Genomic DNA, 12,523 nt, shown 5'->3' with positions numbered 1-12,523 from the left:
CTTTGTGCCGATTTCAGTTTAATTAAGTGAAATGTTTCTTTAAAAAAAATTAAACATTAATGTAAATATATAAAATTGTATTATATTAAATATGTTTCAAGTCTCCAACATATACGGTGAAACTCAAATAATTAAGTTCTTATAAAAAATTACGATTTTTAGTTCTTGAGTCAACTATGTTTATGGTCCCTGTACATTGAGTTTTTTTTTTATGAGCCCCTGTACATTGAGTGAATTGTGCATACATTCCTCGCTGAAATAACTTTCAAAACACATCCATGTGGTTAGGAAAATAGTCGGGAATAGTCATCGTTGGCGTGTTGGCGTGTTGGCTTCGGCCAACGTGCTTATTGGGCCCTGTAGTGACCGCTCCTAAAACAATTATAGTAATGGAGTCATAACCAATATAATTTGAGTCAAAAATGCATTTTACAACGAGTTTATGTCTATATATCCAAAGCTAATTTCAAGAGTTGATTTATGCATAAGGAAGGGCAGAGAATTAACCCGCATCCCTAGTACATACGTCCTTAGACGATTACCTAAGATAATGTGTAAATTTTAACATTGTTGAAAATATTCATTTTACCCCCCAAAAAGAGAAATTATCGTTTATGAAAGAGGGATTTTTTTTTAATATTTTAGTCTGACAGGTTTGAACATCGTCCTACATACCTCTATCGAATGACTCAAGGCTAATATAATTTTAGAAGTATAAAAGACAAATTTTAATTGGGTTGCCCGACTGGAGTGTTCACGCTGCTATGTACCTTTATGGAAGCGTTGAAGGCTCATATAGTTATAAAAATATAAAAAAAAAGTGAAAGAAGACTTAACTTTGATTATAATAATTTTTGTGATTTTGAAAAACATTTTTTTTGTATTTTTGAGATTTTTTTTTTCAAAGCATATTTTGGGTTCTTTAGATAACTAAGATTAAACACATTTACAATGATACTAAATGTCTACATATTCCCTATAAGTAATTTTAGAGGTTTGGTCGCAAGTGATTTACTAAATTTCTAATTTTTTTTTTTTTTAAATTCATTGAGCATCGAGACATGAGAAAAGAGAAATGAGGAAGATAGTGGCAGAAGCTTCAATGTAGTTGGTGCCTTGGTGGTGATGGTTCATGGTAGTCATGTGTTTATAAAGTTTCAATTTTCCTGGGTTTTTTAAGGGTTTTTTGGGGTTAATTTGTGAGTGATGATGAAGATTGATTAGGATGATGAATAGGAAGATCGAGATAATGAAGATGGTGATGAAGGTTAAGGGATATACGGGTTTGAAAGTGCTTTAATGCTTTATGGGTTTTATTTATTAAGGGATGATGAAGATGGATGAGGAGGCGAAGAGAGAACATGACCTTTGTTTTACAACTTGAGCTATTTTAACATGTGTTTCAAAGACGAGAAAATTGCTATCACATTCACATGCTCTCTTGAGTTGCAATTGTCCTTTTCATCTTCCCTTGAAGGTCAGTGGTCAGATGTGAGGGCCTCCCCAACACCTCTGCTAATGACGACAATCGTTAGCATTGGACACAATAAGGTTAGTAGGTTACCATTCCTAATCAATGTTGTTACACAACAAGAGCCACCACGAAGATCCTCTTTCAAGAATTCAGAACCTATACTACAAAAAAAAAGGCATTTTGCGGCAGTTGTAAGGACGTTTTGCGGCGGTTTAAACCGCCGCAGGATTCCTTTTGCGGCGGTTTGCCAACTGTCGCAGATACTAGCGTCGCAAGGCGTTCTGCGGCGGTTTGTACCAACCACTGGAATATCCGCCGCTAATAGGATCTAGCATTTGGACCGCCGCAGATAGCTAACAAAAAACGGTTTGCTGCAACTTGTGGCGGCGGTTTGAACCGCCGTGAAGTACTTTTGTGGAAGAATTCATATTATCATTTAGCGACGGTTCAAACCGCCGCAAGTAGTTAACTTTTTTTTTGTTTTGTTTTGTTTTTTATTAAAAATGAAATTTACTACCATTATACCTGCTTTCTAAATCAACCCTGATTTTGTCAAAATTACTATAACTTGTAAATATGAAAAACATATAGGTAAAAATAAGTTCATTCTGCATTCAACATAAATCCAACTACTAAAGTGTCAAATTCAGTCCAAAAGACATATAAATGGTCCAACATTAACATTAACATAAAAAACATTGTTCTTCAATATGCTAGATCCAGCTACTAAAATGACAAGTTCAGTAGAATAATCCAAAAAAAGCTCAGTCTTAAATCATTCCCCCCAATCCTACATGAAGCTAAGAAGATGGTCCTTTGTTTCCGGGATTATGACTAGCGGACGAAGATCGCCTTGGTTCGTTTGGAGAGCCTAAATCACTAACCTACAAAATTGAAATTTGTATTAATATTCAGCTATATGCACACATTATTAAAAGTATAAAAGATGACCAGTAAAACATAACTAGAACTAGTAAAACAGAACAAGTAAACCAGTGAAACATAACCAGAACCAGTAAAACCTAACCAGATCAGTAAAACAGAACCAACCAAATGCCTAAAGATGCAAAATGATACTCCTAAGTTATCTCTAAAGCCTAAAGGCACAAGTCCTACATAATTCTGATTAACAACCAACCAATAATCATCAGTCATAAGTTATTCATTTAGATCTCTTACCTGATTAAATCCTTGGCTAACCAATTGTTGCATAACAAATGCAAGTTGTGCTTCTAAACCTTTAAATCTTTCAACTTCTTGTACCAAAGTATCAACTCTGGAACGCCCTGTTTCCAATTCTGATTGAAGCTTGTTAACTTGTGCAGAAGAACCATTGGTAGATGTGCTCCCAAAACCTTTGAAGACTTTAGAGGGGCAAACACCGAAACCCATGCCTCGTACATATCCATGATGCTCTTTCCCAATTACAGTTGTGAATGCATCTTCTTCAGAAGCATTGTTGTCAACTTCCCTTTCTAGTTGTTCCTACATATAAAATTAAACATGTAGTTAAGAATAACAATGTTAAAACATAAATTTTGTAAGGTTGTAAATTAAAATAGAAACTCATAAATAACATTGTACTCACAATCTGTTGTCTAGCCTCTTCGTTCACAAATGATCCATCTTTCTTCTTGTGGGCAATAGTGTACATTTCTAACCTACTATATGGTCTACCAGTTTGAGTTTCCTATTACAAAGCATGAAATTAGTAATCTAATGAAATAATAACTTTAGATTTAAGATTACAAAGTATGAGACTAGTACGAAATTAGTAATCAAGCGTAAAAATTTGTAAATAGACCATACCAACTCATATTGTTTCCTTGCAATAGATTTGGACCCGAGTGTATGAGTGATCTTCTGCTTGCATCGGCTAGCAGTGTTCTTCTCAGAATAAGACTACATTGACAAAAAAAATAATGTTAGTTGTCTTCCATCACAAAGAAAATTGGCTGCCTTCTTCATTGACAGTAGCAAATAGCAAGAATCTTAAAACCAGTACATGATATCATTAGGAAGAAACTAAAATCAATACATGTTCACCGAGAAAATAAGGTGCTGAAACATGAGATTAAGAACCAATACAGTTTATTATTACCTTCCCTTTCTCAGACACTTTATACTGTAGGTAAGAGACCCATTGATCCAACTGAACACCTTCAGGGCGTTCCTGAAGATTTGTTTCCCAAGATGGTTTCTCATCATAACATTCAACAAACATTCTACTACGATTGTCCCTCCATTTCTTCCCAAGACTTTCCAGTATGAGTTTTTTATGTCCATCCTCATTGACTTGAAATTTTTGCTACAAAAATAAATTCAATTAGTAAAGTGTATTAGATTATGTCAATAAGCAAAATTTATAATTTATTATGATTCATACCTTTATGGTAGCCTAAACCTGATCCTTGTGTATTTTAGCAACATCTGGCCATCTAATATAGGTGATTGGTAATTTAGTAGCACTAGATGCAAGTACCCCTAAAAATACTCCCAAAAGTCCAGCAGCATTTCCAACAGGTCGACCAAACTCATCCCATAGTACAACAATTTTCCTACTTCCGGGAAGATCATACTTCAAATCATCGCATAGTAAACTATGAGCTGTAATAGCCCCCTCATCATCTGCACGTAAAATATTAACAATTTTATTTGTGACAAAATATAAGTGAATGGAAAATACTGCATAATCAAAAAGTGTTAAGAACTGAATCCCATACCAACAAGGTTCACGTCCCATTTTTTTGTAGACTTCCGAGCACGTTGTGCGGGCTGTTGATTTTGAACCTCATTGATTATAGGTGCACTCTGTTGTGGTATAGGCTCACTATGCTACTTTATAGGCTCACTATGCTGTGTTATAGACTCACTCAGCTGCTGTACATGGTCAACATGCTGCGATATAGGGTCGCTGTGACGTGCAGAATCAGATTGTTGGGGTGTTGTTGCTGAAGAAGAACTTCTGCGACAATGTCTCTTTGATTTAGGCATACCTGTAAAACCAAGATGTTAGCATTATAAAGGAAGACAAGACAACTATATATATATATATAAAGAATAACATCAAAAGAACCTCACAAGTGAAAACATCTTATGGTGATAATATAAGTGAATTGCAAGTATTATCCGAAGAATCAGATCATGTAACTATATAATCTTGAATATCATCTTCATCGATATTTCCCTCAATGATATAATCTGCAGGATCATCATTTGTGACAACTCTTGCCAATTGTACAGGTTCAGTATTATCCGGAAAAATTTGCTCCAAGTTAGATGATGGATATGCCTCATCTGATACACTAATCTCTTCACCCATGTCATATAAGTCCCTTGACTTCACATGCACAGGTATACTCCAACCATTTTCTTTCTCATCATCAACATAAAAAATCATATGGGCTTCAGAAGCTTTAATATAAGGCTCATCGTCTTCATGATCTCCCGTGTGTATTGGTCTTGTGAAGTTAATAGAGGTAAAACCCAAATCATCTTTTTTCATACCTCTAGGATTAGTGGTGTTAGCCCATTTACATTTAAATAAAGGAATTGTGAATAAGCCACCGTAGCTGATTTCAATTATGTCTATCAACTTCCCATAATAAGGGACCCCTCCAAATCTCATTTGGGAATCACTACTGGTTGAGTAACTTCTAGTGCCAAATGAACCAAAAACCCCAATATTTTGAGTTCTCAATCCTTTGTCTCGAGCTAATGTACGAAATTTATATCCGTTAACATTATATGCAGTGAACCTTCTAGCTCGATATTCAGGCCCTTCAGCAAGTCTGAGAAGAATCGATTTATCTGCCTCGCCAAGGGTTTCCGCATTTTTAAAAATCTAAACAGAATACATGTGTTAGTGGTGTGTTAAATACAAACATGCATGAATATTCATTTGACATTGATTGAGTTTTTTCTTACATGATTATAGAACCGATCGGCAAACTCTTTATGAACCTTCTTGTCTATCTCAGTCGCACTCCTTGTGTGCCTTCTTAGTTTCCTCCGCACAACATCTCTATATTCCCTATATAGATATAAGTTAGTAGGCATGTAAAAAGATGGATCAAGTATGTCGTTTGAAGTGCTTACTGTAAATATTGATCAACTATTGGGCAATTGGTTAGAATGTGTCGATGAGCTTGTAACCTTTCAATGGATGAAAGGGTGAAATATGAAGAGCAACCAACTGGTTTTCCCACTTTAGGAAACAATTCAGCTACCCGTGTTTCCGGTTGCATATCATTAGGTTCATCATCAACACGACGTGGTCGATTCCATACGGTCTCAATATCATCGAGGTACCTTGAACAAAATGTTAGGATTTCTTGCATTAGGTAACCTTCTGCAATGGAGCCTGTGGCTTGTGCCCTGTTGTGCACGTATGATTTTAGTAATCCTAAGTACCTAATCAAAAGAGACATTTGATAGTTGATGTATATCACGGTAGAAATCACGAAATTAAAAAAAAAAAGTTTAGAAGTAGTTCATGTTTACCTCTCTACAGGGTACATCCATCGGTAATATACGGGGCCTCCAAGTTTAGCTTCGTCAACAAGGTGAACAATTAAATGGACCATGACAGTGAAGAATGAAGGGGGAAATAAAATTTCCATGTTACATAGAGTGAGCACAATATCATGCTGCATTCGATCTAAATCAGCCACACTCAAAGCTTTTCCGCACAATTGCCTAAAGAATGAGCCCAATCCATTCAAAACTTTTGAGACTTCATTGGGCAATGTTGTCCGCATGGCCAGCGGTAGCAATTGCTCCATCAATACATGAAAATCGTGGCTTTTAAGCATCCCACTCACTCGAAAATTGTCCAAATCAATGCCCCTAGAAATGTTGCTTGAATAACCATCTGGCACTGTGATATTGCTTAAACTTGTTAAAAAGGATTTCTTTCCTTGATTGGTCATTGTATAAATAGCTAAAGGATATTTTCCATTCTCATCTGGCCAAAGATCATGCCTAAAGCCCATGGCTTGTAGGTCTTTTCGAGCTTTCAAGTGATCTTTTGACCTCCATCATTCAGCAAGGTGAATAGGATATTTTCACAGACGTTCTTTTCGATGTGCATGACATCAAGATTGTGACGCAACTTATTGTGCTCCCAATATGGAAGCTCGAAAAATATGCTTTTCTTCTTCCATTGTTGGGTGTTTTCTGAGGGAACTCTCTCACCAAGTGACCTTTTTCTCTTTCCACTTGTTTTATCTTTTCTGCCAAAGATGACCTTAATGTCCTTAACCTGTGCAAAAATATCTGAGCCTGACAAAGATTTTGGTGCATCACGTAACTCTTGTTGTCCATTAAACCGAATCTTGTTCAATCTAAATTTATGTCTCCTATCAAGAAATCGACGGTGACCCATAAAACACCACTTTAAACTGTGCTTAAGGCGGCACGGGACCGAGTCAAAATTACATGTAGGACATGCCAGTCCTGTGTAGGTGTTCCATCCAGAGAGAACAGAAAGCCCAGGGAAGTCACTGATTGTCCACATCAAAGCAGCATGTAATTTGAACATCTCCTTCGTCGACGCATCATAAGCATCTACACCATCATGCCATAATTCCTTCAACTCCTTGATTAGAGGCTGCAAGTAAACATCTATATCATTTCCTGGTTGTTTTTTACCAGGAATTATCATTGAAAGGATAAAAGATGTCGGCTTCATACACACCCACGGAGGAGTGTTGTAGGGTATGAGAATAACGGGCCAGATGCTATTACTCGCACTCAATAAACTATGAGGATTAAAACCATCAGAAGCTAAACCAAGACGAACATTTCGTGGATCTTTACTAAAATCAGTGTTTTTTGAGTCAAAATGCTGCCAAGCTTCAGAGTCTCTGGGATGCCTGATCATGCCATCGTTATTAGCAGACACAACATGCCATCTCATATCATTAGCAGTCTTTGAAGACAAAAACAATCTTTGCAATCGAGGCTTCAAAGGAAAGTAACGAAGAACTTTTCGAGGCACTTTCTTCTTGCACTTGACAACTTCTGACACCGGATTCTCACCATTTCCACTCGGTTCTCTCCATCTAGACATGGTACAAGTTTTGCATTGTTCCCTGTTTTCATCCGCACCCCAATACAACATACAATTTCTTGGACATGCATGTATCTTTTCATAGCCCAAACCAAGTTTGGTTATATATTTCTTTGCCTCGTAAAATGAACTTGGAATTTGTGCATGTTCAAATGCATCATGTAGTTGTTCTATTATCATTGTCATTGCCTTATCAGTCATCTTGCACATGCATTTGATATGATACAGCTTCACTATAAAAGAAAGTTTAGAATACCGTGTGCACCCTTCGTATAATGGTTGTTCCCCATCTTTTGCCAACTCATAAAACTCTCTAGCTTGATTTCCTTGTGGCCCAACATTTGGCATTGGTCCTTCACCTTGGCTGACGCCTTCATTTGATTCATTGTCACGATGCATATCGACCCCAAAAGCTTCATTGACCATGTTTCGGATAGGATCTTCATCATTCACAATGTTTGGTCCTAAACTTGACACATTGGCAGTACCATTGTTTTCAGTTTCCACTTCATGGGACTCGCCATGATCAAACCAAAAGGTGTAATTTCTCGGGAATTGCTTAATAACTAAGTGCTCATACACTACATCCCTAGTCAGCCACTTTCTAAAATTGCATAGACCACAAGGGCATAATATTGCACCATCAACAGAACTACACTCAAAGGCAAAGTCTAAAAATCCCTTAACCCCTTCCTGATATGCAGGTGAATTTCGTGGCAACAAAATCCATGACTTATCCATTGCTACTTTCTGTAGTAATCAATAAAAAATAGTAACATTTACAACAGAACAAATGTGAAGACGAAAAGATTGCAAATTAACTCCTATAACATTAGTAAACAATGTCAAAAGAAAAACAACACAACAAGAGCACCATAACAATCACAAGAAATCAGTACCAAAACCTTTTATGCGCAAGCTTTTTATGCTAAAATATATATATATATATATATATATATATATATATATATATATATATATATATATATATGGTGCCTTACTTTTTTTTTTTTTGCTTTCAGAATAACAATCACAAGTCAACAATTACAATCACTTTTGAGAATAAGTTACAAAATTTCGATTTAAGGTTTATTAACCATCAATCTAAACATGCTATTAACCAACCAGTTATCCAAAAAAAAATCACTTACTGTTCAATTATTGGCTCCCAAGTTGCTGGCTTTGGTGGAGTTCTTTTGAGATCTACACATTATATATAATGGTAGAAACATTAGTTTATATAGCATATATATAAAATGGATCTAATGAATGAAAGCCAAAAATACAAATAACAATCAAGCCTTTTCCACTTACTAATAAACATAAAGACTATGTTGCTGATAATTAATAAACAAGGTTTGGCCATACCATTGAAGTGATTTTGCCACATTCTCTCTGGTCAGATTTGATTAATTATATAATTGGCCAAATGTTATGCCTTGGTTGGATCTTAAAATCCAAAATGTCTGGACTGAATAAATTTTCACTCACACACTAATCTTAATTTTCTCACATAACTTGTCCTCTAGAACATGCCCCCATCAATGCCTTTCACACTTAAAATGACCTTTCTAGAAGCCAAAAGATTATCATCTATGCAAGTTGCAGGATAGCACAAAACAAATAGATACAAAAATCACAGGACGTACAACTGGTGATTTTTACAAAAATATAGGTAAACAATTAAATATCATAAAAGCCATGAAACCAACAACATTGAAGCACAGCTGGGATTATCCCATATTCATCAAACACCTTATATCAGGAAATATATCACAACTCAGAAACAAACCCTCAAAAGCTCAATCACACCACAAATATGAAACTAATATCTCAGAATATGTATGCAAAACGATGAACAATCGAAACCAATTGTATACTAACAATGGTTAACAGTAATTTTTTATGCCAATTCATTGAACAAAAGATCCATTCAATCAATACAAATTTCCAGTGGCGGAGGCAGCATTCTCATCTCGGGGTGGCCAAGACTAAAGTGCATATAATTTCTAAAAAAAATTAAATTCTAAATAGAGTAATTTAATCCTATTGTACTATGCAAGTAGATGTAGTGAAAAAAAAAATTAAAAAGATAGAAAGATATGGGTTAATTTTTGGTGTTGAAGATATAACTTTCCATCAACAAAAGCATTATCTCAGTGACCACGAAGCTGTAATAATTAACAGGAAGGATCATCAAATCTAACTAATCAAAAGAATCTAAAATGTGGGGGAGATTAGTTACCAAGAAGGCCGGATAAAAAAGTTACTAAAATGTGAGTGGAATTGAGTAGCACCAATATGCATATTCAGTCAAAATTAGAGCATCCAATTTGCAGATTGAGTCAAAAACTCAAAATTATAAGTTTGCACACACAGATAGGGCACAAAATAGCACACGAAATAGAAGTGGAGAAGTGAAATTATTGGCAGTGAGTATGTGAAAAACTGAATGAAAAAGTTTGGAATTGCAAACATACATTAAAATAAAAGAAAAACAACAACAGACAACTCACGTCTCAGTACTAGAGCACATCAGCACAGCAAAAGCCAAAAGAACCCCAAATGTTCTAAGTTACCTTTCTTCAGCAAAACTAAAAGGTGAAGAGATAAAAACTAGCTAGCTTGTAAAGTATAATATAAAAGATTTGAAGTGATTTGTCTTTGTCATTTTATGGGACGAAACTAAGTCAAAGAGGTAATATATATTTGGTGAGGGTGGTGCTGTATATATTTTTATGGGGTATTGGCAAAGAAAATTAAAATAATGGGGGGTACTATGGCATGACCATGCCTCCCCCTGACTCCGCCACTACAAATTTCTATCTACTCATTCTAATCCATGTTCAAACAGAAGCACAATCTCTTGCTCCTTATCCAATATTCAACATAGCTAGATAAAAACAACAATAACAAGAGAGATTAGTGTTACAAAAATAAAGTCCTCCCCAAATCAGTGTGTACCTTGACGAAGCTGGAGGTTGGGTCTGCGCTTTCGAACAAAGAGGGGCGTGGTGCCGCGAGTCTGTGACGGCACGGCGGCGACGCTCCACAGGAACAAGGAGATGAGGGAAACGAACCTTAAAATTGTGAAATTTCCTCTCCAGACACAAGCGCAATTGTTAAATCGAAATCAACCTCAGCCTGAACAAACATGAAGAAATCAAAATTAGGGATTGTGAAAGAGTGAAAGTGAAACCAGCCAGGGAAGAGAGACCAGTCGCGAGAGAGGAGATGAGAGGAGGGGAGAGGAGAGGAGAAGAGAACAAACCTAGCTAACCGCCTCAATCACCATAGACGTTGAAGAACGGAACATGACAGGGAAGCACAGAACGTGAGAGTAAAGAACGAAGGGTTTGGGGGTAAGAGCGAAAGTTTTTTTTTTATAGGAGGGAAAGTAAAATTGGGGGAAATAAGTGAGGGAAACTGAAAATTTTCGTGATATTATTTTAAGGCCTGCGGCAGTTGTAAGGCCCAACCGCCGCAGGGTATTTTAAAAAAAAAAAAAACAAACCGCCGCACATGATTAGTACATTGCGGCGGTTTCAACCGCCGCTACGGATTTTATTTTATTTAAAAAAAAAACACTTTCCAACCGCCGCTAAACGCCTTACAACCGCAGCGAAGTTAACATACTTGCGTCGGTCTCACTAACCGCCGTAGAACACGTTTTTGCGGCGGTTTCCCGTAACCGCCGCAATATGACCGCCGCAAAATGCCCTTTTTCTTGTAGTATGTTGGGTTAACAAATAACAATGCGTCATTGCCTCCTCAATATCACTCCGATCTCGCCTAATCACCTCATCTAATGTATCTTTTCCATGTTATGTGCAGCGAATTCTGAAGCTTTTGTATCCCCATGCCCGTCAAATATACCAAAAATATCCTGTGATGATCATGAAATGAAATTTCCAATTTTCCATGATAGAACTCATTGCACTTGCATCCGTTTTGCAAACCCAATCAATCTTGAATTTCAACTAAGTGTGGTGCACACACATGCGTGCAAGCAACACACCCCAAACTTTATTTATTTATTTATTTATTTAAGCAATAAAAATAACAAAGAAACACAAAGACAAAATTAAACCAAACCTGGACATGGGTTGTCTCCTAAGAAGCTCAATTTTAAAGTCTTTGATAGATTTTCCCGAACTCATAGTTCTATCCGGGGTTTATCGCAAATTGCATCAGATCCTTTAGATCATGCAAATTGTGACACAACTGGACCATCACATTGCTTGCACTTCCAAATTTCATGGAAACATAAATCAAGTTAAAAGTAGAGGGTTTAAGGAAGTTCTCACTGATTTGGTTTTTTGGTGTGTTGAGAAAATTCCCTCATCTTGCTTGTTGCTTGTCATGCTTTCCATTGATCCACAGGTCATTGAGATTGATGCTAAGATTTAAAGTTTCTTCCTCATCTTTCTGTAACATTGGAGACGAGTCTCTGACAAACTCAATGAGTTTGAAAAGGCTTGAGAAAGAATACTTGTTGAGCATGAAAAAGCTTGTTAAAAAATATTGGGGAGGAGTCTATCGCAACCATACTCGTAGGAGAAGTACCTTATTAATACTCAAAGGATGAGTCATTGATTAATATTCAACGCTTGCTAACATATAAAATTCTTAACTAGTGTACAGTGATTTTCTTCCTTTCTTTCAATATTCAGTACTTGCTAGTATATAAAATTATTTATTCCATCTGACTCGACATTGTTCTGGCTCTTTTGCTCAAGCTTGTAGTTGCTAAATGCAGATGGGAAGAGACTATTGTCGTCGAAAAGGATGAAAGATATTATGTACGATATAATTATCTTTGAAACTGAAAAATAGTAACTCTGACAAGTATCACCCACTCATGCTTTGCCTATCTTAAGTAGTTTTAATTTCTTTCTCATATTATTATTAGTAGTTAGATGATGTCATATTTATATTCTGATTTTTTTAGTAATTTTGAAATTCAATAATTTCAT

At 36.1% G+C, this 12,523-nt stretch overlaps 1 protein-coding gene across 8 annotated transcripts; it reads right to left on the bottom strand.

Annotated features, from left to right (window-relative positions):
* Positions 1-2,062: 2,062 nt before the first annotated feature.
* On the bottom strand, positions 2,063-10,945 carry LOC130738697 (uncharacterized). Of its 8 annotated transcripts, XM_057590809.1 has the most exons (10): positions 10,819-10,945; positions 10,512-10,691; positions 8,699-8,750; positions 4,198-4,470; positions 3,861-4,102; positions 3,576-3,782; positions 3,284-3,376; positions 3,063-3,164; positions 2,654-2,959; positions 2,063-2,358 (listed from the first exon to the last, which is right to left on the bottom strand). In XM_057590809.1, the coding sequence occupies exons 6-10, from the start codon at positions 3,696-3,698 to the stop codon at positions 2,275-2,277; spliced, it is 708 nt and encodes a 235-aa protein (XP_057446792.1). In that variant the 5' UTR covers positions 3,699-3,782; positions 3,861-4,102; positions 4,198-4,470; positions 8,699-8,750; positions 10,512-10,691; positions 10,819-10,945; the 3' UTR covers positions 2,063-2,274. The 8 variants fall into 8 exon arrangements, 2 of the variants coding, with proteins under 2 accessions (XP_057446792.1, XP_057446791.1); XR_009019528.1 differs by lacking the exons at positions 2,063-2,358; positions 2,654-2,959; positions 3,063-3,164; positions 3,284-3,376; positions 3,576-3,782 and adding exons at positions 4,551-5,318; positions 5,402-5,507; positions 5,573-5,887; positions 5,978-8,297; XR_009019527.1 differs by lacking the exons at positions 2,063-2,358; positions 2,654-2,959; positions 3,063-3,164; positions 3,284-3,376; positions 3,576-3,782 and adding exons at positions 4,556-5,318; positions 5,402-5,507; positions 5,573-5,887; positions 5,978-8,297.
* Positions 10,946-12,523: the final 1,578 nt, after the last annotated feature.

This window comes from Lotus japonicus, chromosome 2 (genome assembly GCF_012489685.1).
Source record: "Lotus japonicus ecotype B-129 chromosome 2, LjGifu_v1.2".
In the NCBI taxonomy this organism is placed as follows: Eukaryota; Viridiplantae; Streptophyta; class Magnoliopsida; order Fabales; family Fabaceae; genus Lotus; species Lotus japonicus.
Note: the sequence above shows the minus strand (reverse complement) of the source record. Positions and strands in the feature narration are given on the sequence as shown.